This window comes from Artibeus jamaicensis, unplaced genomic scaffold, assembly GCF_021234435.1.
Source record: "Artibeus jamaicensis isolate MK-2021 breed Jamaican fruit bat unplaced genomic scaffold, CSHL_Jam_final contig_484, whole genome shotgun sequence".
NCBI classification, from domain to species: Eukaryota; Metazoa; Chordata; class Mammalia; order Chiroptera; family Phyllostomidae; genus Artibeus; species Artibeus jamaicensis.
This window is the reverse complement of record NW_026521859.1, coordinates 9,531,726-9,558,724: the sequence shown is the minus strand read 5'-3', so window position 1 is coordinate 9,558,724 and position 26,999 is coordinate 9,531,726. Positions and strand designations below refer to the sequence as shown.

Here is a 26,999-nt window from a genome sequence, read left to right as displayed (position 1 = left end):
CTTCAAACTCAGCTACCTTCACATCTGTGTAACTTCCACTGAACCCCTACTTCTGACTGAAATTACCCTTTTCTACCACTACCTAGTATCATTGTTCATATATCTATGTACTATTTATTAAACAGTATTTGATTCATTGATTTGTGTGCTCCAAATAGTTTCTTCAATATAAATTCATTAGACTTGTAACTATGCTTTATTCAACTCTGCAGTCCGAATACTAACATAGAGCCTAACAAATAAGTATCATTTAATAAATGCTTATAGTATGAATAAATGAGTGATTGATATTGAAACTTCTAAATTCCATGAGTTGAGACACTGCTATAAATAAAATTGTTGTAAAGAAAGGTTCTGACTTCTGGTTTCCAGTATCACACATAAAGAATTTGGAAAGTGTCACTCCCTTCCTCAAGACAATAAAAAGCTAAACTACTCTCCTTAGATCCGCCAGAGAACTGGGGTCATGGGGCAAACCACTGCAATAAACAATGAAGGAGACAAAGGAACACAAAGAGTAATAGCTTACCAGAAGCAGAACCCATCGTGGCTGAAACATACTAGCAACACTTAAGAAGGTAAGTCACTCACTAATCGCTAGAGACCAAGCACGGACTAGCAAGGCAAATGGAAGCTCAAGGCAGATCAGCCTTAGGGCCCCCCCCCAAAATTCTGTGTTCATTCTTTCAGAGCACCACCAGGTTCTCATGGTGAAAATCAGGGAAAAACCTTCTCCAGCACAGAGAGTGGAAAAAGCAGGCATTTGGGAACCACCTAAGAGTACTGTTCTGCGGAATAAAAAACAGCCCTTAGGGGAAACAACTTACAGGACCAAACCAACTCACATTACACCAAAGACTAACTGCCCAGGAGAAGGTGAAACATTCAACTCCAGCACAGATTAGTCTTTGGCAAGAGAGAAGTAAAATATACCCAAACTCCAGCCTCATCTAACCTCTCATATAAGAAAAAAGAAATACTCAATTTCTAAGCCGTCCCCTGAAACCTTTCCTATCTAACTCAATGTGAGGGGAAATAAGCACTTATAAAAGTCACAGACATGGACACAGGCTCACTGAAAGACTAAAAACTAATCATAGGATTATAGAACACTCCCCCTTCTCCCACCCCTACCACCACATCAATTAGCTTCTTGTATAAATAACAAATTACACCTGGAAGACTCACAAGCCTCAGGCCCTATGTAGGGAGTCTCAAAGGAAACCCAAAGATACCAGGAGCAACAAAAACAAGGACACAGGAAATTTTAGTCTCTGATACCATGGATACAGTAACAGTAAACCCAACCTAATTCCTAGACAAATAAATATAAAAACCTCACACTGAAGGCCTATCTGTTTCTTTCACCAGATACATCATATATGACTTTCAATAAAAAATTAAAAGGCATGCTAATCAGGGAAAACGCCAGTCTTAAGAGATAAAGCAAACAGCAGAATCACATTCAGATATGGCAGAGATTTGGAAATTATCACATTGGAATTTAAAATAACTGATGAGCATGCTAAGGGCGCTAATGAAACAAGTGAACAACATGTCAAAACAGATGGGTAATGTAAGCAAAAAGATGAAAATGCTAAAAATCGATCTAAAGAAATGATTAAAAAAGAAATGCTAAAAAAAATCAAACCACTGTAAAAGAAACAAAGAATGTTTTCTTTGGGCTCATGAGTAAACTGAAAAGGTAGCAAAAACAGTCACCAACATTGAAGACATGTTAACTAATTTTCAGAATTAAAAAGGAACAAAAAATTATGAAAAGGGCAAAAAAATCAAGAACTATGGAAAAATTACCCAAAAGTAACATATGTGTAATGGTAATACCAAACAGGGAAGAAAGAAGGAAAGAAAAAAAAAGGTTTATTTGAAGTAATAATGGCTGGGAATTTTCCAAAACTGACAAATACCAAACCACAGACCAAGAAAGCTCAAAGAATATGAAGCAGAATGAGTACCAAAATACCAACACCTAGGCATAATTACCAAACTGTAGAAAATCAAAGACAAATAGAAAATCATGAAAGAAGCCGGGGGGGGGGGGGGGGAATAGACCTTGCCTATAGAGGTTAAAGAATTACATTCAGAAACTATGCAAGAAAAAAAATAGACAAATGAAATATTTAAAGTGTTTAAAGAGGCCCTGGTTGCATATTTCAGTTCTTTAGAGCACTGTCTCCCAATATGCCAAAGTTGCAGGTTCCATCTCTGGTCAGGGCACATACAATAAGCAACCAGTGAATGCATGAATAAGTGGACAACATCTCTCTCTCTCTCTCAAGTCAATAAGTAAAAAAGTAAAGCATTGAAAGAAAAAGAACACCAACACAGAATTGTGTCCAGCAAAACAGTTCTTCAAAAGTGAAGGCGAAATAGACTTTCTCATTAAAAAAAAAAAAGAAACAAAAAACCCTGAGGAAATCCATTACCAGTAAACAGGCCTTGAAAGAAAAGTTAGAAGAGATTCTTCAGAGAAAGAAAAATTATGTAAGTCAGAAACATAGATATATACACAGGGTCCAGCACAAATAATGCCCCTTTTTTAATTACAAAACCTTTTATTACAAAATCATAAGCATATAATTCTGTAGCATAACAATATCACTCTCAAGAACATTATGGGACATTTTAGGTGAAATGTTCAAATTAAAGCTATAAATTATTATATCTGTATTACTACCCTATCAAGCACACTCAAGCAGGCATTACCTCTGCTGGACCCTGCATAAAGAAACAGCATTAGACAAGGAGTAAAGGTAAAATAAAATCTTCTATTTTATTTATTCTTAATTGAGCTAATAGAAACAGTTTGCTCAAAATAATAAGAGAAATGATGTATTCAGTGATTATAACTTAGAAATAAGGGAAATGAATGTCAGCAATGCTATAAGAAGGGTGTACTCTTTTATAAGATACTTGCACTACCAGTGAGGCCATATAAGGATACTGTAAAGTGGACTTGAATTAGTTTTAAGTGCATATTCCAAACTCCATAATAATCATTTTTTTAGAAAGGAAAAACAGTAGAATTGACATAGAAAGGGGAAAAAAAGAAAATGTTCAATTAAAACCAGAAAAGTCATAAAAACAGTGGAAAGTGAAAAAATGAAGAACAAGGACACTAATAGACAAGTTGCGAAGTTGCAAACATGGTAGCTGTTGATAATGGAGAATACAAAATGGAACAAGCATTGCTAAGAGCGTCACTTAAAATGGAGCCAAGCCAGGAGAACACTGAAAAATTAGGGCCTATGCACATCTCATGTCCCAGTCTCAGAACAGCTATTAAGTTGCTGACCTGCTGCTAAACTCAGTTCAAGGCCAAACCAGAAATATCTTGCATCAAGGACTGCTACATGGACATATATGGTCTTTACTTCCTCCTGACCATGGCAACCAGATCATGTTATTCCTGGCCTTGAAAGGAGACAAGCCCTGCAAACCTAGCCAGCACGCTTTATTTGCATAAAGAGAACCTAAATGAGAAATGTACCTGTGTCTTTGCTTTTAGAAACCCTGCCTTTCTTTGTTCTCTCCGGAATAGAATTTGGGTTGCTACCTGAATCTGTGTGTCCTGGATTATAATTCTCTACACCCCTTTTTCCTGCTCAAATAAATCGTTTTTATTTTTTATTACAACCTGAACATTTTTTTGGCTTTTGGTTAACCATACTGATCCAACTTTTCAAGCAACACATGGTTGAAAAATTTTTTACAAGTTTAACAAAATTTCAAACTAAATGAAAAGAAAAATATAACTCATTAAAATTTGCATATACAGAAAGTGTTTAGAGAGAGATTTATAGTATTATATGCATATATTTTAAAAGAATATTCAAAGTCAATAACCTAAGCTTCCACCTTAGGAAAATAGAAAAAGAACAAATTAAACCCAAAGTAAACAGAAGATGTAAAATTTAGAACAGAAATCAAAGAAATAGAAAACAGGAAATCAATAGAAACTGTTAATGAAACCAAGAGCTGGCTTTTTGAGAAAAATAAATTTATAAACCTCTAGCCAGGTATTAAAAAAACCAAGAAGACACATGAGAAATAAGAGTGAAAACAGAAAAGCCAGAATTTGCACTGCCTGTCATCACCACCAGAACCAATGAGCAGAGACAAGGATAGAATATTTATGGGCGCTTCATTCAGATGCTGGCAATCTGAGAAGATAGCAGGTTCTGTGCCCTCAAAAACTGTCTCAACAAGTCTTCTCAAGCCAACCTTTTTACAGGGAGAGGGAAAGAGTAGGAAAGGGATTGGATAAGAGTTGCAACCCTCCAACAATCTTAGTATATCTTTATCTGCCAATCAACAATTCTTTATCTGAGTCACAGAAATTCCTTTCCATGGAACACAAGGGTTTAGGTACAAAGCTTGAATTGCTCGTCTAGGTGATGCATTCCAGTTCCTGGAATAACAGCTTTCCAAATGCATTAATCACTTAGGCCTATCAAGTATATAGAGTTAAAATCTTTAACTCTTAAGTTCCCCTATCAAGAGAAAATCACTACTTAGCTCTTGGACATTGAAAAAGATAATACAAAAGTATTATGAACCTAGATAAAATGAACCAGTTCCCTGAAAGACACAAACTACCAAAACTCACACAAGGAGAAATGGATAATCTTAATAAGCCCCTACCAAATTTTAAAATTGAATCAGTAATTAATAACTTCTAAAACAGGAAGCACTAGACCTAGATGCTTCCACTAGAATTCACCTAGATGGTGAATTCCAGAAAACATGTAAGGAAGAAATTCTCTACAATCTCACCCAGAAGAAATGCTTCCTAACTCGTTCTATGGGGCCAGCATTACCTAACACCAAAAGCAGACAAAAACATTATTAAGTTAAGAAAAAATATAAAACAATGTCTTCCATGAACACAGACGCAAAAAATCCTCCACAAAGTATTTGCTAAAACTTTTTGATTTGCTAATCAAGTCCAATAATGTATAAAAAGAATTATACACCACAATTAAGTGGGATTTAGTCCACTTATACAAGGCTGGTTCACCACTGAAAATCAACTGATAAAATCCACCATATCAACAAGCTAAGACTAGGTATTCCTATCAATAAAAAAAAAGCATCTGAAAAAATTCAACATTGACTCATGATAAAAATTCTCAGCAAATCAGAAATAGAAGGGAACATCCCCAACTTGACACAGAACAATGGCAAAAAACGTACAGCAAACCTCATACTCAATGGAGAAAAACTATATGCTTCCTTGCCTACAATCAGTAAAAGACTAGGATATTTTTTTCACCACTCCTATGCAACATCATACTGGAAGTTCTGGCTAATGCAATAAATAACTCAAGCAAAGGAAGTAAATGGTATAAAGACTGGAAAAGAAAAAACAAAACTGTATTTGTTCACAGATGACATGATCGTCTCTGTTGAAAATCACAAAGGATCAACAAAAAAACTCCCCAAAATAATAGGCAATTAATAGTAAGGTTATATAATACAAGGTTACTATATGAAACTCAAAATTACTTTCCTTTATACCAACATACAATAATTGGAATTTTTAATTTAAAAAATATTTACATTGGTACAATAAAAATGAATACTTAAGTATTATTCTATCAAAATATATAGAAGATCTACATGAGATAAACTCTGATAAAACAGATAAAAAAAGATGCAGATGAATAAAAAGATACTGTGTTCACTGATTGGAAGATTAATATTAAGCTATTTTTTCCAAATGGAACTACAGACTCAATGTAATCCCAATAAAAATCTCAGCAAATTACTTTGTGAACATCAACAAGCTGATATATTACTGTAACATAATAAAGCTACAGTAATCAAGACAGTGTAAACATTCGCAAAGAACAGACACCTAAAGCAATAGAATAGAACAGAGAGCCCATAAAACAGACCCACACAATATAGTCAACTGATCTTTGTCAAGGGAATGAGGCAATCCAATGGACAGTATTTTCAACAAATGGTGCTGAAGTGAACATCTGAATATAAAAGAAATGACTCTGTACACACTGACCTTACATCTTTCACAAAAATGAACTCAAAATGGATCATTAAGCTAAATATAAAATTCAAAATTCTGATATTTCTAGAAGAGAATAGAGGAGTAAATCTAAATGACCTTGGGTTTCAAAAGAGTTTTTAGATAAAATACCAAAAGTATCTTTTATGAGAGAAAAAACTGGTAATTTGGACTTCATTAAAATTTAAAAACATCCACTGTGAGAAAGATACTATTAAGAGAATAAAAAGACGAATGACAGATTGGGAGAAAATATTTGCAAATAGAATTACTATATGACTCAGCAATCCCACTCCTTGATATATACTCAAAAAAACTGAAAACAGGGAGTCGAACAGATACTTACACACCCATGTTTAACTACAGCATTATTCACAACAGCCAAAAGGTGGCGGGGGGAGGGGGGTGTAAACGTATCCATCAACAAAAGAATGTAGAAACAAAATGTGGTATCTTAAAATAAATGAAACAAAAAAATTAAACATTGGGTGATCTGAACAAACGCCTCCCAAAGAAAATATATAGATGAAAAATAAGCACAAGAAAAGATGCTCAACAGCATTTATCACTAAGGAATTGCAAATTAAAACAATAAGGTGCCACTATACACCTATTATTGCCTGAAATCCAAAACACTGAGAAAAACAAATGCTGACAACAATGTGGAACAACGAGAGTTTTCATTCGTTACTGATATTAATGTAAAATGATACAGTCACTTTGGACAATACTTGAGCAATTTCTTACAAAGTTAAATGTAGTTTTACCAAATAATCTAGTTAGTGCTCCCAAGTATCTACTCAAATGAGTTGAAAAACTCAGGTCTGCACAAAAACCTGCAGCCACATGTATAACAGCTTTATGTACAACTGCCTGAAACTAGAAACAATTGAGATGTCCTTCAATAGGTGAACATATAAATAAACTGTGGGATAGCCATGCAATGAAATATTATTTAGCAGTAAAAAAGAAATCAGCTATTAAGCAACCAAAAAAGGAGGAGAAGCCTTCAGTGAATTCTGTTAAGTAAAGAATCCGGTCTGAAAGGCTACATTTTACAATTCCAATCATATGACATTCTGAAAAATACAAGTCTACATACAGGGTAAAAAGACCGGTTGCTAAAATAGTTAAGATGCTAAATTTTATGTTATGTTTAGTTACACAAAATCTTTTGGGATTTTTAGAAAAAACTATTCTGTATGAATCTATAATAGTAGATATATAAAATTACTCATTAAATACAACCTACAAACTGCACAAAATAGAGAATGATTCTCAATGTAAACTACTTATTTAACAAAAATGTATCATCAATTATAATAAAGGTAGGGCACCAATGCAAGATGTTAGTAACAGGGAAACTGAGGGCTGGGGATCTAATGGAACTCCTGTACTTTCTGCTCGATTTTTCTGTAACACTAAAACAAACTGCTCAAAAGATAAAGCCTGGTGATCTTTTAAAAATGGGTTTTTTTTTAAAACATTTTCAGTATTAAATTTTATTTCATGCAGTAAAATATTGCATAACAATTCTGATATATATATCAACTATATTGATAATGTTTAAGTTCTTTCAGAAATATGCAATCTTTAGAATTCTTAATTTTTTAAAAAATGGACTGATCAATACAAAGAACAATATATATAGTCCTAGAGATTTAAACAATATAAAGAAATAGCAAAATATAATAAATAGTCTGTATCTAACCATTAATTTTTGGGCCAGATTCTCTTCCTCAAAGGGTATTTTTCCTAGTAAATGAACATTATACTTTTAAATGCCAAAACTTAATTGATTTTGGATGAAAATATTTCCTATATAAATATTAATATTTCCTTATCTTTTCAAGCAAAGTATGTTTAATATAATAATCCTCCTGTGAACTAGTTTATGAAATTGCTACAACACAATTAGTACTTTTTAAAATCTATGTAGGTAGACAGGACAGGCTTAACTTACATTAAATGACGCTGAATGATGCTTTTTGAATTTCTGTATACAGTGGTACCTTAGTACTCACCACTAATTCATTCCAAATCTCATGAGGATTCCAAATCTCATTCCAAATCCCAGGAGTACCAAACTGTTCACAAGCTACCGTGAGACTGATGCATCCACCTCTGTTTCATTGCAAGAGAGGGACACTAAGTGCTGAACCATTTTACTCTTACCTAAAAGAGTCGAGCACAGCGTTCCCCGAGTTCTGAAGCCCTCAAGTACAGACATATGATTGTATTAGTTTTTTCTGTGTTGCCTTCCCAGGCAGGCTATCCTTCTCACTCACCATGATTTATGTGTCTGTTTATAACTAAATATTAAGTGAAGAGAAGAGGTGTAAACAATTGTCAGAACTTTCTCATAAATGAAGGCAAACGGGCAATGAACAGACCTTCTAGGAGAGAAACAATGTAGAAAGACTGCTCTTTTGCAGTCCTGACATTATGAGAGTTATATATAATAATTTTCAACTGATCCATAGCGATGTGCATAATAATTAGAATTGCTTAAAATGACCAGAGATAAAATAAGATGTTCAGTGATAAGAACTGTAAACTTTTGCTTAAAGCCATCTCATCTATATATAATTCATTTAAAACCTTAAGTATTAATACAATACAGAACTCACATTCAGATCAGGATATGGGTTCATTTGCTCTTTACCAACAGAAAAAACACTTAATTCCCTGCTCAGCTGATGAAACCACACCATCATCCAACAAACACTAAGTCTAACCAATGTAGGTGAACCCAATGATGAGTGCAATGAATGTTCTGAAAATTAAGCAGTACTAAAAATAATTTTTCTATTCAAATTTAAATTCAAATATAAATGAAAAAGAGGGGAAATAGTTCATCACAGTCACTATTAAATATTCTATGCTCAGGCATTAAACCCAGTCTATTCTGAAAAAGAAAACATTTTTGGATAAAAGGTGTAAGAAATCTTAGCATTCTTATTGATAATAATGAACAACTAGATAAATACTGAGATTTATGACAATTTGGAGAGATGCTATAATCATGATTATTTATTTGTATTCCAACCTTTTTTTAATTTTAATTAATTTTATTTAGTTATTTTTCAAGTACAGTTTTTTTGTCTATTTCTCCCATCCCAGCCTCCCCCGCCCCTTGCTCCCCACCTCCCTCCCATTTCCACCCCCCTTAGTTCTCGCCCCTGTGTCCTTCCTATTTGTTCCTCTGTATTCCAACCTTATCCCTAAAAGGATTATAGGGTTGCTTATAAAGCTATTCACAATTTTTAATAATTACATGATCAAGATGAAATCGCACCATGTAATTCAACAGTTATGAAACACCATAGATGTTATATTTCACATAATAGAAAAAATAGATTTTATAACTACTTTAAAAAATTCCATCATAATATGTAATTAAAAGTTTGATCACTTTCCAAACTACTGTTACCTTTTCTATAAAAGAAGATATCCACTGGGCCACTAATTTCCATGAGGTACAGGTGGCAAGAGTGGGCAAACTACCGCAGGCCAGCGCCTGTTCGGGAAGTTTTACTGGAACACAGCCACACCCACTCGCTCACTGTCTAATTTACTTAACAGTCTGCTTCCAGACTGTAATGGCAGAATTGAGTAGTGAACCGAGGCCCTATTTCCCACAAAACCAAAAAAGATTTACTATTTGGCCCTCTACAGGAAAAATGAATAGATCCCCACAGGATATTAACTAGTATAAAACAAATACAGAATTAATAATTTGCATAGAGAGATAGTAAGGCTTTGGCTTATTAAAACATTTCCTGAAAGATTACAATTGAATGGAACAGTATATAAACAATTTAGCAGCAGTAGCACAATTCAATAGTATGCATTTAATATGAATAAACTTTTAAAGAAACTTTTATATACAGGGTGAGGCAAAAGTAGGTTTACAGTTGTGAGTATACAAAACAATTTTATTTATTAGTTAATGTATTATTTTCCATATGAACTGTAAACCTACTTTTGCCCCTCCCTCTATTTTAAAAAGCACCCAGTCAAAAAGGAACAAATGACAAGTAATAACATGACTGTTCTGATCCTCTAGAAATGTCTAACCTCTTGGTCTAGACCTACATTACTGTAACAAAAGTGTAAAATTTCAAAAGTTGGTTTTTTCAGAAATCTTTTACTATTTCCAATTTATATTTGCCATGTACACATTTTGTAAAAATTAGCTGTCTTACAGTGTATAAAACTTAAATATAAAAAAAATAAAACTGTAAGATAAAATCTAAAATTGCTATGTATGGTCCAGGCTGTTCATATTCACTTATTTTTTTTAGACTATACAAATAAATAAATTTTCTCCAACGGATTTCAATTTCAAATCAAATATCTATACATCTTTTCCATAAAATGCTTCGCCTTTCAGAATTCACTGTTTAAGATGAAAATCAGTAAAATGAATGTCTGTATAGACTTTACCTGGATTCGCCAATTGTTAATCTTTGCCACACTTGTTTTATGTATGTTACTTGTTTAATTGTGGTACTAACCATGAAAATAATTCATCATGAACCTTTTTTAATACAGATATTTTCCTGTTATATATATATATATATATATATATATGCAGTAGTACTTACTTAGTTAATATGCCAGAGTATCAGTGATAGCCAGTTTCCTCAAATGTCCTAAAAGTGACTTATAAAACTTTAAAAATCTAGCATCTAATCAAAGTTCACATACATGACCAATTTCTGAGAGGAAAGAGCCACATTTTTCTTTAAATAATCTTTTTGCATATACTATGTTCTCTCTTCTTTCCTCAACCTGTTCTCTGAAGAAGCTTTAGGAAGACAATTTCCCCAGCACTCTCCTGCCAGAACCATTCAGCAATGGAAGAGTATTACTATAATAGTGAGAGAAAAAAAATGAATTTCCAATTATCTCAGTAGTTTGTTTTCCCTATGAAAATATCTAGAATAAAACTATAATCTTATCTTAGATGGCTATACTTTTCTATAAATATGTAACTAACCAACATTCAGTGAACATCAAGTGAAAAGTCCCATAACTAATTACCTGCCAGGGCTCAGGAAGTTAAGCTTTAATACTGTTATCACTAATAACTTAGGAATCATAAATAATTATATAAATGTATTTTATAAAAAGAAACATTTTATAAAAATCTAAAGAGCTCTTTACTGGTCACTGAAAAAGCCAGTTTTAGAAAACTAAACATACTTTTTTAAATATACAGTCAATTTTAGAGTTCACTAAGTTGAATAAAGTTTTAATCACCCCATAAAAAGGTTTGCAAATTATGATTATGCATTAAGAAATTGACTTCTCTTGGCCATTTGTTCCAATGCTTTCAAGTTTTTGCTAAAGTGTAAAACTTACATTTTCAACAATACTTTATTATATCAATATTATAAAAAAAGGTACTTCTGAATAACAAGAACCACAAATTTTTTACTATTAATGTAATTGAAGTAATATGAATATTTTAACATTTGCTCCTAATTTATTTGATCTTAAAGTTCAAATTGGAGCAATTTTTGACTACTAAACTGTCTGGGAAATTGAGATTTCCAAAGGGAATACTGTCAAATTTATAAAAACAAAGAGATCAGTATTCTAGTGATTCATTTTCAATATATTTTCTATATTGTTAATTATGTCTGAATTCAGAGTTTTTCCAGTGTAAATTATACACAAGGCTTTAACAAATAGAGACCTAAATCTGCAATCGCCTTTACTGAAACCAATAAAAAACTTACACACAGCAATGAAATTGGCATTCAAATAAAAGAACTGTCAAGACATGTATCCCTAAAAATAAGCCTACAATAACTATTTTAAAGGCTGTGTGTGTGGTCTCACCCATATATTTTGGCAAGATGCACTCTCTCCAACCACAGCAAGATTCATCCAAGAGCAGTGGCACTGGAGAGCCTCTGTCTCACCTGTCAAAGTTGAAGAACGTTGTTCCAAAGACCACCATGAGTCCATGGAGAAAAGCCACAGTGCTACAGCTGTTATTGATAAGCAGTCCTAAAGAAAAAAATACTTCAAACAATTAAGAAAATCATTCTTAATAGAGATATAGACAGGAAGACAATATATTAATCTTTAAATGATGAGATGACAAATACTATGCCAAGTCTGACACCATGATAATTTATATACTGGAATACCAAGAGGGGATCTTGCATAAGTAGTACTAATTTAATAGTCTTCTCTATTCTTCCTCTGATAAAAGCTCTATACATTATTTATCAATTTAAAACTTTTCAATGTTCCCTTACTTAAATCTTATAAACCTCCCTTTTAAGATTCATAATTCACCTAAAGTACTTACTAAGATACTAATTTCCTCAAAATTGCTATAGATTGACAGCTAAAAGCATAGAAGATTAAGATTTATAAACAGAAATCCTAAGTATATTAAAATTTGATTTTTTTTAGAATATGCTATATCATCTTTTTTAACCACATTATTAAAGCAGTTTACATTTTTGCTTTAGACTGACCCTTCCTACAGTAAAACATATGGGTTGATCAAGTAAGCTATAGGTAGGTTAACATAAATAAAAAGAACAAGAAAAACAATTATTTTGAAAAGAAATATGCCTCAGTGGGCAATTCAATCTCCACCTCAACTCTGGCAATAAAAGACAAGTTAAAAAAAAATGGAAAAAAATATACCTGGCTGGGTAAAAAGTTTAAATAATCATGATGAATGCCTCATAAGTTAACTTAATTTTCCTACCAGATGACAATGTCCTCTAAGCCGCTTTAATACTGCAACAATTCAATTAAAAAAGAAAGGTGGTATCCTTTTGTGCCTTTTTCCTGGAAAGTTAATATGCAAAAGGTCTTCATTTTAAGACAGTTTTACCTAAAACCAAGTCCCACAGCACAAAGTTACCACACAGCTCCAATGTACTATGATGTCCCAGTTTCATTTATTATGTACTTAAAATAAAATTCATAGGTTCCAAAAAGATTAGTTTCACTTTTCCCTAGATATATTTAGTACCTTAACTAGTATGGTAGGGATATTATTTTTCTTTGGTTTTGTCAGTAGCATGTTTGATATAAATTTTATTAAGTGGCAGTATATGTAACATTGCATTGTGGGTAGCAGTTTCCTGCTTTAGCGTCGCCACATCCTCGGCTGTCATCTGAGCATGTTTCCCACATTTTCTACAAGTTCTTGCCTTTTTCCCTTTTTAGAAAAATGACAGCATTAGAAGATGAATTATTCTAATAATTATAACAAACATAGTTATACAGCTATGTTACACAAGTATGAATCACTCTGCACTTCGAAGAACAGTTAAAGAAGGAAAAACAAATTCTCATAATTAAAGTACTAATGTCATGTGAAACAATGTGTTAAAGTAAATTAACAGAGGAAGAAATTAAAAATTGTTCAAAGGACGAAAATCACTGTAATCAGATGCCAATATCATCTAACAATCGAGATGTACGTATAACAGTCTAAATATGACAACTGTTGATTTGCCTTGAATGTTAGGTGCTTCAAACCTGCCAGGTATTCACTCACCAGAGAGAATGTCCATATCCTCTACTAGAATCTTAGGAATCTACTTTGAGACACTACAGAAATATCAAAACGGAGAAAGAGAAACTGAAAATGCCTGAAGGAGAGGAGGAGAGGAGGAGAGGAGGAAAGGAGGAAAGAGAAAAGGGGAAGAGAAAGGAGGTATGAGATGGAGAGAGAAGTTTAGTATTTTTCTCCTTTAGCATCCCATTTCCACATAATCTCACATTTAGACAGTTAGTTACTAACACTAACCAAATGATGTTGTTCAAGCAATAAAGGGCATGGTGGTGCTTTGGGTTTTTACATAAATAAACAAACTGAGGAGGAAAAAAAATAACAGAAAAAATACTCCCATTATGAAAAGTAACACAAAACAATACCCTGTACACATACAAGCACAGACACGTGTGTGCAGTTGTGGACATATACCCCATTAAATAAGGAGGTGGAACTAATCGAATCTCTCATAATCACAATTTAAAATACTAATAAAATTGTGTATATTTAACTAATATAAAAAATTTCAAATTATCAATATAAGGCCCATCATATCCAAAAAAATTGTCCTACACTAAGCTGAAACAATCAATTAAGAAAGCAGCTTCCTAAAATCTCATAATCAGTGAGAAAATTTTAAGCCAAATAAGAATTTCTACAATTTATAAAATTCCTATATCAATCCATTTGGCTCTGTTGTTTTCAATTAAAGGAAAACAGAAAAGCAACAAATAGAGGTTTAAAACTATCAAAAAACACAAACAGACATGAGCACAATATTGATATTGATAAAATCTACTATATCTAAATAGGATCATTAGTTCAGAAAATAAAATTCAAAAGATAACAATGAAATATGCAGCATTAAAAACACTATTATACTGTTATATTGTCTAATAGCATATGATATAAAATGTTTGACCAATGTTGACAAATTCAGTAAATACAAGGTAATGAAGAGGCAAGATAGCATCTTTATTTTTTGAAGTTGATGTCAAGTCCAAAGGTATATTCCACTCCCACTGGCATTAAAGTACACAATTTATACAGCAGGCCTAAACTTGTTACATCAACAGAGCAAATACTAACACAATTCCCTAAAATGATGTTTTGAGGGTCTTTGAAGAACAACAAAAAAACCCTACCCTCTAGTTTCCATTTCTGATTTTATGGATCGTACAAATCATAATCAAGAGGCTTATTTGCAGTGACTTTTCTAAGTCAATCTCTCATCACATATGGTAATCTACTTCTGATTAAACAAACTGTCAATTATCAAATATGTACCAGTTATCACTGTTTGTAAATTTTTACCACAAAGTAGTATTTGGTCCAAAGTAGATATATTTTCAATTAACAAATGGGTGGATAATGAATATACAAACTTTAAAGCACATAACTTCACTATCTTACTCCAGCTAGACCTTGATGAGTCCCACACAAAACAGGAAGGGCATATTCAACAAAATCTATTAAACTCTTACACAATAAGAGTGATTATCCTGACCCAAAATTTATGTGCAGGAAGGTTACCTACAAGAAGAGAACAAGCAGTTAAAAGACACATAGGTGTTAAAAATTATGCAAATACATACAAAGTAAATTTGGAGGGCCAAAGTACACATAATTATTTTTTTAATTTAAGGGAGAAAATATTTAGCTAATACTTGGGGTTGGAAGACATCAGAGAATCCTTATACAAACACTGAAAACTCATCTAAACAAAAAAAGCTCTTATTTACCATACCACAGCAGCTACCTCAATTTTCTCCATTGCCTGATTCTGCTGCTATTGTATGTGCAGGTTTGGAAATTCCACAATTATATAGACAAAACCCCCCTTTAGATACATATTATACCAGTCTACCTTATGTATTAAAAAGAATAACTAAATAACTGTTCTTTTTTGCATGAATAATTATATGTTAAATAAAAGCTGTTACATTGAAAAGTAAAATATGTTTACATGTACAACGAAGCATGATAAAGTCTATATTTAAAATGAAATACCAAAATACATTTCTGGTGTTTTATCACTATGTTTGTTATGGAAAAGTTCTGGATATTTGAATAATAAAAATTAAAATCATTCCCATGTCCTCCTTTTGTATTTTGAGCAAATCAATTTTTTTGTGAAAAAACTTGAACTTGTCTGTACATTTATCTATATATCTATATAGATATAGAGATATAAATATATCTTTATATTTATATAGATATATCTATATAGAGATATAGAGATAGATACATCTATATATCTATCTACATATCTATACATCTAAATATAGATATATACATCTATTTCTTATATATATATATAAACCAAGAGCAGATAACAAACTGTGCTGAGAAGTCCAAAGGCAAGGATATTTTGGCTCTAACACTCTCCTTGAGTGTTTCCCGGCTCTTACCCCATTATCTACCCCAAATAATGTTTTGTAATTCACTGTCTCCGCCCACCCTCCCAGTCATTTACTTCACGCCACTCCTAGTTACTATCACACTAAGAAGACGTCTAACATGCAAATTCAGAGTGTCTGGATAAATGGGAAAAAATGCCTAGAAAATTGGTCTGTTCGGCTTTATAATTTTTGTTGAAAAATACCCCATCACTCCCATCTGATGAAAACAGGAAGCTCTATTCATAAATATAAAATTCTCTGCCTATGATATATAATCATCCTAATAAGAAAATGAGTTCTAGAAATACATGTCCAAAGGGGCAAAAAAGGAGATAGTTTCCCAAAGATGTTTCCAATTTTCTTCTGAATCAGAATTAGCAAATCGAGACGACTAACATGCTCTGTCTGTGTGCATTATTCCTTGCTACACACAGCGTTTTGCAATTTATTTCAAAGCTTTCATTATAAACAAAAAAATACAGCTTCTGTTAACCCACTCTATTCTGAGCTTATAAAATCTAATATTGAACAACCTAAGTTACAACATAAGACTTGTGCTTTATACATGTATAAGATTTGCTATCAAAGGCTCTGTTACAGTTAAAATTCAAATAAACTATTTAAAGATTTATACAAAATGCATACAATTCCTCGAAAAATAAAAATCATTACTAGCAGAGAAGTTGTCATTTGTTTTTATAAATCCTCAAACTAGTCATAAAATAAAGGTATAAATAACATAAACTAGTCATAAAATAAAGGTTACTAATTACATGTAATCCTTATTGTAGGAGCCAGCATCTAATATTGATCATACATAAACGAGACAGACATGATTTAACATTTGTACAAGGAATCCCCAGACTAACACTTTCATGACAGCCAATTACAGTCAAGCCCAGCAAGCAGTTTGCAACCAGACCTTAAGAAAGGTAAACTTTTTTACAATGAGTTACAGATTCACAAGTTTAAGAAGACAGGAAAAAGAAAAACAGAAGGACTCCAATCACCCAGCAAATATGAAGCAGACCCCAGAATGTGATACAATCCAAAGATGTAAATTATTGTAAATCATCACTGTTGTTCAGAATTTCACACAGCCTCTTGAGCCAATTTTGCTCACTTTTTCACAGACATAATAATGAACTAAATAAAAGGAGGAGGCAAAAAAAAAAGTGGGAGTTGGGGGATAGAAAGGAAAGTCCTTAACTGCAGAGTTCTGCTCTACAAATGCTTAACCTTACAGGAGTTTGGGCTCCTTCAGCATTTGTATTCTATCCAAATCCTCATGAGTCACAAAAATTAAATAGCTATATCCTTCTGGATGCCAGGAAGGGCCTTACCACAAGCCTTTTGTCAGAGAGAGAGAGAGAGAGAGAGCAAGAGCAAGGGGGGAAAAGCCACAGTGGTAGGCAGTCCCACTTTACTTTGAGCACTGTGAGGTCACAAACCACATGATTCTGTCTCTCCAGTAATAGTGCTTGCAAAAAAAGGAGTTTTAAATCTTTTGCTTTTTTGGATTGTGTGAATGCTTCATTCGCCTCACAAACAACCACAGAACCACAAGTGCGGTGCAAACTTTCTCCAGGAGGACAGCAAGAAGTCTCTGGTTTTTAAATGGTTAATCTCCGCAGGTCACTACCAGCCACCGAGACCAACAGAGTCAGTGAGTGCTCTCTAACCACAGTCTATGCAGTAATAGTAGGTCCTTCAAATATTTGCTCATTCTCTTTTTGTTTTGTTTCCTTGCTTTTCACATGTTACCAGCTACATAATTTCTTGACAGAAAAAAAAATAAATATAAAGTCTATGTACTCCAGGCATACTGTAAAACTAAAACAAGGTTTGGGTATGGTTTGTGTTTTCAGTTTAAGGCTGCAAGCAGAATTTACAACAGAGGGTCCAAGTTCTATCTGAAAAAAAAAGGAGGGACTATGGCATCAAACAGCCTCTTCAGCACAGTGACACCATGTCAGCAAAACTTCTTTTGGGGTAAGTGTTACCATATTTTAAAATCGTATAAAAGATGAACCTGTTAAACATAAAGGTATGTTTCTTGGATGAACTAACTGCTAGCTTTTCCGGATAACATTATATGAAAGATCATGGTAATAATGCTATTTTGCTGCACTAAAATTTGAAAAATGAAATTGTTGTACATATTTGCATTTGGCATCTGTAACTTATCTACTTCTTGGAGTAATGATATGAAATAGAAAAAAATTAAATTATCTCACATTAGTCAAAATGTTTTTTAGAGTTATAGAAATGAGGTAGTTAAAGCAATAAAAAAAGTTTGATATTCTCATTAACCCTTACTGAAATAAAACTAGACATTAAATTAATCAAAGTATTATGAAGTATTCACTCCGGCAGTTCCCAATATTTGAGCAAACTTCAAAAAGGAAGCAATTTTACAAAATAACAGACCACAGAATTATCTCAACATTATGCTCTACCATGTAAAACAGAGAAATAAACCTGCAGCACAGTTAACATTTTAACCAGTTTGACTACAAGAAATCTATTCACAATTTTAAACTGCATCATAAGATATCTGTATAATTTTGTTTCTAAACAACTTTATATAATTGAAGCATATATTCAACTGAAATAAAGTTAAGTATGTAAGTCATTTTAAAAACATCTTTATAGTTATCCAGGATATTAAAAAGTTTACAGAAGTCTTTAAAATCTTACATGCAATTGTATTTTTCTATACAATTTCCATAATTTTAATTTTATACCTACATACTGTTATCCATATGTAGAACTTGTTATAAAAACACAGCAAACATTGAGACGATGAGAATTCTTTTAATCATATTTTTGGACCTACCAAAATGAATACCGTTTAGTCTCATGAAAAATAAAACTCTGTAAGGATACCCTGCATGATTTAAAAGAGCCATACGTATTAAATCATGCTGGACTTTAAAAGAAAACAGCCATAATATAGTCCCTTAATATTTAATTTCAGGTTAGTGTTGACACAAAAAAACTACTTCAACGTTCATCAGCTGACACGGTATTATAGTAAAATATCTAAACACTTACAAGATTTTCTTTATGGTGTCCAACATGTTCCGACTACAAGGCAGATTTATAAAATTTTCTTTTATCCTTAAAAATAAATCCTCTAGCTGTGTATTACCTATATTAACTTTGCTTTATAACTTAGAACTAACGATTGGAGTTGCCTTTACTCCTCCTACTTCACACATTTTAACTGGCTATCAGAGGATCAGTCTTAGTTTAGGTCAAAGAGGAATAAACTTAAAGGAGAGAAAAAGTTTCCTCTTGAAAGTGAAGATATGTATTTTGTATTTTACCAAAAAAAAAGTAAAATTATTGTAATGACTCCTTCGATAGTTGTAAGCAAACCCCCTCAAGTTATAACACATTTAATGTAGTCATCATGGATTATTTTTTTTAATTTAATGGTAATGTTACTCTGAATTTTCTGGCACTAAGGAAGTAGAACACAGATACAACTAGACTGCATTATAGCCCATATCATAATTACAGCTTATTTGTGGGAACTTTTGCATGTTTCTATTTAATACATGAGGGGGAAAAATGGCTAAAACTATTGTTATATGGAGGAGTAACTTAAAACAGGCATCGCAAGCAGTGAAGTTACTCTTTCACAATATTACTGTTTAAAAAAAAATACGTTTTTCTAACCAGATCAGGAACACAAGTTTCAAGGACTATTTCTTCATTTCAAGTTATTCATACTGTCACAAAGAATATGTTAAAATGCTCTTTACTCTATAAGAGGTCTTTATTTCTGTGATACCTTTAAATATTTCTAGAGTAAAATTTCTAAAATTTGACCAATTTCTAGAACAAGACATTATAGTGAACTAAATAAAGACCATCTTCTATCGCATGTCATATATTTTTAGAGAATATAACTAACCATGCTTCCTTTTCTGAAAAGTGGAATTTATCCTCTCCTAACTCCAAATCTCTATCTAAAGCTGGACAGAGATTTAGGACGAACCCACTACACCAAATTAATTGTAGGTGAGTGGGTAGTGGGCATTATGTATCGGTTATCATCGCATTGCAAACATTCCACCAATCTATAATCTATTTGAAAACCTCACTTCGGACTTTCAATCTTTATATGATGACTCTCAGAACAACCTAGTGAAATGTCAAAAGCATGAGCTCTAATTTTGTAAAATAGTTTTTAAAAGGTTAGTCTTTTCCTAGGTGAGGGCAAAGCACACACCGACTGAGCGTCTCAGCCCAGACACAGCCCAGACACAGCGAGTGGAAAGGCTGGGGGAGAGAAAGACGCACAAAGGAGGTGTCTCAGTGTCCTTGCTTTCACAGCATGGTATTTATCTTGAATTAAACAAGAATTTTCAGGCTGCACTACTCAAAATAAACCCATTATTTATCATAAAGTCTGTTGAAAATGATAGCTGTGACCGAGTATATTACAATTCAGAACTTATTTATGAAAGCACATAAATTGACAGATTAAAACTTCTACATAGACCTTTGTAACTGACCATAGTGACTAAATGAAAATGATGTGTGAACGCTAACTTGCAAAATAATCATTGTGGTCCATACCAATAATAATAATTTTAGTTTCAAGATTTAATAGTGACAGAGGGTCACAACTTGCTTCCAAAATAAGAGAGCCTAATTCCAAAATCCAGGGAGAGAATTTAAAAAGTCAAGAACAAACACAGTAGACCACTCCAACACATATTAAAAGCTAAAAATACCTATGCAATTCCCAAAGATTTCTATTATAAACTATTTTAAATTATAAAAAAATCCTAATTTTACATGAAAATTTGTTACATTTCACTTGAAACTTTTTAAACTATATTAAAATGTAAACTATTTCAAAGAAATTGCATAAAAATATTTTATTAGTCTATACGAACCTCCTGATAGTCTCTAAATCACAAGGAAAGCATGAAATATACATGATTACATTATGATATATTTTAGATATTTTAAAAGAAAAAATTAATTATTCAATTACACCCTTTGAACTAATCACTGATAGTTTGACTTATTTAAATCAGTCATGCTAAAGTTAAATTCAGTAAGGTAGAAATGTTCCAGTTTGTTAAAACAACACTGAAATATTTGATGGTTAAATAAACTGCAGGGGGGGAAGCTAACTCATTGAAGGCAGTAAGATTTTTATCAAACACACAGAATTAATCTTTATTGAATAGAACCATTCACAAATCAAAACTCACTGTACTTCAGTACTTTCAACCAGTGCTAATCAATTACAAACCTTTTCTAGTGCTTCAAAAATCATATGCTTTCAATTTTATACACTGGTGGTCCTCAAGTACTGTATTGGGGCTGAGTTAAGACATTTTGTATCACAACTGTTTTTTCCAACAAATATCCATCTAGAACACTTTTTTTCCCTCTCAAGAGCTGCTCACATGAAAACTGTGGTAATATTTTTATACTGTACCTCTTTGTTGAAGCAAAAGGTTAGGGGTTACCTAAATATCTCTACTGTATATACAAAAAAGGGAAAAAGGTAAGTATTCATATAAAAAATCCAATTGGACTGAATTATTTATTTTGCATTTCCTGTGATTAATGATACACCCTGTGCATACTTGAGCGCTGATGGCAAAACAAGGTAGCATCTCAAATTCCTCTTCGAAGCATACAAATACCAGCCTTCTATGCTGTTCTATCCCTTGTCCCAGGACACTAAAATGTGACAACTCTGAGTCAATTGTGAGGTCATTCCACAGCTCATCAAAAGCATTACGAGTCCAAATGCTATTAGCTAAGAAAAGTCTTCAGAGATATTTTTTCATAAAGGGTTCAACTGGAACAGTTTACCTCTATAGTGTCCCTTTAAAAATATCACCTGTATAGTCAAACAGACCATATGAATGGTCTTCAATATGAAAAATCCTTCCTTTGAATGAACTGTAAATGTGATAAAGCCTAATTTTTTTCTAGTTACTTACCATGTAAGACCTTACTAACTGGGTGCTAGAAAAAGCAATGCTAATTTAGTCAGAAGCTTCCCAATAGGTTTGCCTTAATGCACTATTTTCTTCTCCTAACAACTGAATTTCACCATAGATAAAATTCTGCCAAAAAACTCATTAAATTCCCATAATAAGGATAACAATAAACTCTAATATTTTCTAAAGAGTAAAATGTTGTAAGATGACTGTAAAGTACATGCAAAATCTTCATGAAACCTACAATGTTTAATATTTTTAAAAAAGTCTTTAGAAAAGGCTGAAATAATGAAAATATATACCTTAATACAGCTATTGTCATTTCAAATATTATGAAATTCATTGGACATGTATTTTGATTAATGTGTTACAACTGAAAAAAAATAATGGGAAATTCTGTATCTTATTCAAAGGGAGTTTCTTTACAATTTTAACTACAGTTGACCACAAGCTTTTGTCCATTGAACAGTAAACACACATAAAACAGACCGCACATTCCCACACAACTAACTTTTCAGAGAGCTATACAGCAACTGAGATTAAGTGTTCTTTTACTGCAATAAATATAACATCCTTATCTAACTTTGAAATCTTAGAAATTTCTGCCCCTTTATACTATTCATTAAGGACACAGAGTTCAAGGTTGGGAGAAGTGTTAGATGGACATAAGCAACATCATGTTAACCATTCCACATATTCATTGTTGTTGCTGCTGAACAGGATGTTAACTCTGAAGCGTATTTCTATATAAATGTTTTCTTCTACTCATAAGTAAAAAGCTCATCATTTACCATGATTTATATAACAAATTCCCAAATAAGATGAGATGTAGAATTGAGTCCTATTTGTAACATAGCATCTAATATTTGCAGTAAAAAAAAAAAATCCTCATTATTTGTCCATCTCCCATAAATACCCCATACATCTTGTTAACACTCAAAAATTCAGTATCTAATATTACAGCCTAGGACCAAAAATTATACCAAGTGTGATTTTGGCTCTAATAAAAAGAACATAAATGTTATGTTTATCTTGATTAAATGGTTTTCATTTTTTAAACCAAATGCCCACAAGGAATTCTTCACCATATAGACATGTAGTAAGTGAATGCAATTTTTTGTAATGTTTAAAATATTTTTAAATTATCATATTGATGTCATAAAATTTACAAAGTCAACAGTATTCTCTAACAGCTATTTAAGATTATTGTGGTGACTAGGTTGAAGACTCTGTTATCTGCACTATTTCTATGCCATCCCTAAGAAATTATACATAAGAGTTACAATAGAGAAGTGACATTCCTAACAAGGTACATCTAAATATCCTGTGCAAGACAAATACGTTTTATGACTAAATCAAATAAATTAATTTACTTTAATTTTCCATTAGACTGGCATTTTTTATATCAATGGTAATCTACTGAAATCATTATATTATCGACTATAAAAATATATCTACAAAAAAGAATTTTAAATTCAAAAATTTAAATACAGGTTTAGGTTCCTCTAAAACTTTACGAACCATGAGTCTGTCAAGCCATTGTTTACATATTCCTTATAATCAGATATTTAGAACTAAGGTCATTTTATGGTTCAGTAAAAGCAAAAAACAAAAAAGCAAATCAAGGAAAAATGTAAAAATGTTAGCTAAATCACAATGACAAAGCATCAACTGGATTCTAAAAAGATATATACGCAGCACTGCTTTGAAATAAATGAATAATGATGTGGTATTCCAAAGAAATTTATATGGACCTTGACATATTTTTATGCAGAAAAAATATCTGCCATATAAATACAACTTTTCATTTCTTTCAACTATCACTACAGGTCAAAAATGTAATACATAGTATATATTTTTATATGCATATGAATGTATACAAGTAAGTGACTACAGTACTTGGGATAATGACTGTAAATCAGGGAAAGTTATAAATTATTAAATTAAGATACTGTTTATAGCTCTTTTATGAAAATTAATTACTCTTTATCTTTTATCTGCATGTATACTAACAGAGAAATGTCAATCTGTTGAACCGATAACAAAGATCAGGCATCTTTTGGGAAATTCAAAATAAAAACAATCAGAAACTATGCCTGTAAAACCAAGGACTTAATTTTCCAGTTATTAGCTTAATTAAAAACTGATATCAGTTAAACAAAATTATTACACTTCACAAAAGTATATTTTCTATATATTTACCTATGTAATCCAGGTAAATAATTTAAATTAGGCACTGTCATTTCTAATTTTGTTTTTAAATCATGGTGCCTAATTTTGTTATATTAGTAATTATATAACAAAATTATATAATTACTATTTTGTTTTATTAGTAATAAAAATTAATGTATTTTTAAATTCCTCTACTGAACTTCCAACTTAAATTGCAAATTTTCAGGATCAGTGAAAACATATCATTATTTCTACCAAATGATTAAAAATTATTTAAATGAATCTAAACAACAGGAATTCATCATGAGGCTGAAAAGAAAAAATAAAAGGCTACATTTTATAATATTTTAAGCCACTGGTTTTACTGCACTTGTGTAACTTGATCCTAGAAAATAGACACACGAGTAGGTACAGGGTGCAGATTCCCTTTCATCAATAATAATTTTATTATAAGACTTTTTTTGTAAATATAACTCAAAGAAAAACTATTTTTTGGAAAAAAGTGAAAAAACTGAATTCTCACTTTATTTTATATATTTATACCGCATTACAGAAATCTGCAATATTATAGTACTACCCACAGAAAGAAAACTTCTTTATGCTAATAATCTGCATTACATCAATTGATGAGTCTTCTAGAAAATGGATAACTATAAAGTATATAAGCATTTCATACTAAGAAACTTAACCCCCAATTCAAAAACGTTAAGATATTATAAGAAGATATACAAGAAAACTTCCAGCAGGACGGTAGCATCCTAACTTTAGGTAAGATAACTGGTTACAAAAGGTAATCTAGTGAGATTAGTTTTTGCCTGTCATGAAATTGGTAAAGCTTTTAGGTAATTCAGCTTTTGACAAAATGCAGGAAAAAATTGCTATTGCTCGTACAAATACAGAGTTCAAAACTAAAAATGAAAATAATTAAAAAGATAATCCATAATGTAGATGCTAACATAAAAGTCATGGTAACCAACCTTTGCTCATTAATCCAACCTTCTCTCTATAGTAGAAACTCTTCTTTTTCACATCATAATAATGTTAGTGTTTACACAGAATCCTTTACATTAGTCCAGTTATTAACTAAACACATAATATGTTCTCTCTCTCAGGAGAAAAACTTTTAACATTTTCAAAAGGTTATTATTATCTAAGCTAGATAGGAACAACCAGTATTGTCAGAGTAAATCATTCTTGATTTAGTAATAAGGATTTAACAATATATTTCCCTTACAATGTGCATAAGCATATTGCAGATTTCAGTACACCAATAAGACCAGAGGAAACACATGAAGAGATTTTTGTTTAAAGTTATCTATCATTCGCAAGTACCCAGTAAGAAAATTGAGCCATATGCTAATTATTAGGCTTATTTTTTTAATAATATATCAAGACACACTTAAATAACTATTATAAGAGAGCAAAGTATTTGACCTAACTCATTAAATTATTTAATTAGTAAATGGTTAAACTACTCCTCATGTATGTTTACATAAAAAAAATTTTTACTCAGACATGTTCAAACCATTTTCTTATCTATGAAATAAAAATCAGGTGCTCCAACAAATAACATAAAATATTTTGAATAAAGTATTTACTTACAAAGTAGTTATATATTACATGTATAAAATGACAGGAAGAGATTTTCTATAATGAAACTACATTACTAAATGTAACTCAAATTTTCCACTTTGATTTAAACCTTATTCAACCAAAGGCATTGTCAATTCACTGTGTTTCCATGATCTAAAAACATCTAATATCCTCAGTGCTATTTTAAAGAAAGCTTTCAGAAAAACCATATTATTATAAGCTGATGGAAAGATATTTTTGAAAAGTAGCTATGAACATGTGATCTGAACTTACGAACTTAAAACTTGCATATTCAAACATACAAAATGAATGTGAAAACAGCAAACAAATGCATAAAATGAAACTCTACCTAGCAACAATACCACTAAGAAGTTAACCCTGAGCACCAGAGAAATACATTACCCTTTTTAAAATAAATGCTCAAATTAAAGCTTGCCTTTTGAACTACTCAAATAAGTATATAACATATCAGTGACTAGAAAATTTTTTTTGAAACTGGCAAGACTAAAAAGAATCACATCTAATTTCCATTTTTGCAATTATAATGTGTGACACTTTCTTTACTCATAAGACTATCATTTATTCTAAACTGGCTGGAAAAGCTTGCCCATTGCATTTTTCCTGTACGTACCTCTTCCTTATCAATTATGGTTTATCTTCAGCATTCGGAGAAAAAAGAAAGCTTCAAAACTTTAACTGAGTTTAAAACATCATTAAATCAATACACTCAGGGCTTCTTTAAAAACAGTCATTTCTAAAAGACCAGAAAATCTTACTTTTTTAAGCTGATGCGTCTACACATAGAAAGCAACTTTTAGTAAGTTCTTTGCTACGCCATAATGATCTGCTCCAGAAACTCAAGGGTACCTAAAACAACGGGCTACCTGTTCTAGCCATGCTTAGGAATGTGTCCAAATCATTTTTATTGATTTAACCTTTATAGGAATGCTGCATATCCTCAGAGCAAAACATTTTGAATGTATTTATAATATGATACACTTCTGAGGAACCATGAAAAAGAAAGCTAAAAACAAATCTACATACTTCTTCACCCTTGGTTGTTATGTGTTTATTTTTGTTTACTTTAAACACTATCAACAGAACTAAATATTAAATAATTCTATTTAGGAAAAGTTATTACTTTGGCACCACTGTAAGTAGAAATAAAAACTTATTTGGGGGAAAAAAGGTCCTTTAAATAAATTCTAAAAAATAAAATGCCTGATTTGACAATGATGTCACATCTGCAAATTTTAATG

At 31.8% G+C, this 26,999-nt stretch overlaps 2 protein-coding genes across 14 annotated transcripts in view; one reads left to right on the top strand and one right to left on the bottom strand.

The window, feature by feature from the left end:
* The window catches only part of SUPT3H (SPT3 homolog, SAGA and STAGA complex component), a 479,870-nt gene that overhangs the window by 412,352 nt on the left and 40,519 nt on the right, over nucleotides 1-26,999 (bottom strand). Inside the window, exon 2 of one of the 11 annotated variants that reach the window (XM_037142593.2) lies at nucleotides 11,986-12,073. The exons of the other annotated variants lie outside the window; for them this stretch is intronic. Coding sequence (XP_036998488.2) covers nucleotides 11,986-12,023 — 38 coding nt within the window. The 5' untranslated portion in view covers nucleotides 12,024-12,073. The remainder of the gene's footprint in view (nucleotides 1-11,985; nucleotides 12,074-26,999) is intronic. 11 annotated transcript variants of the gene reach the window in all.
* The window catches only part of RUNX2 (RUNX family transcription factor 2), a 315,866-nt gene continuing 306,751 nt past the window's right edge, over nucleotides 17,885-26,999 (top strand). The window contains exon 1 of one of the 3 annotated variants that reach the window (XM_053668297.1): nucleotides 17,885-17,983. In XM_053668297.1, the coding sequence (XP_053524272.1) occupies nucleotides 17,926-17,983 (58 nt within the window). In that variant the 5' untranslated portion in view covers nucleotides 17,885-17,925. The remainder of the gene's footprint in view (nucleotides 17,984-26,999) is intronic. The other 2 variants (XM_037142580.2, XM_037142581.2) reach the window with 2 other exon arrangements.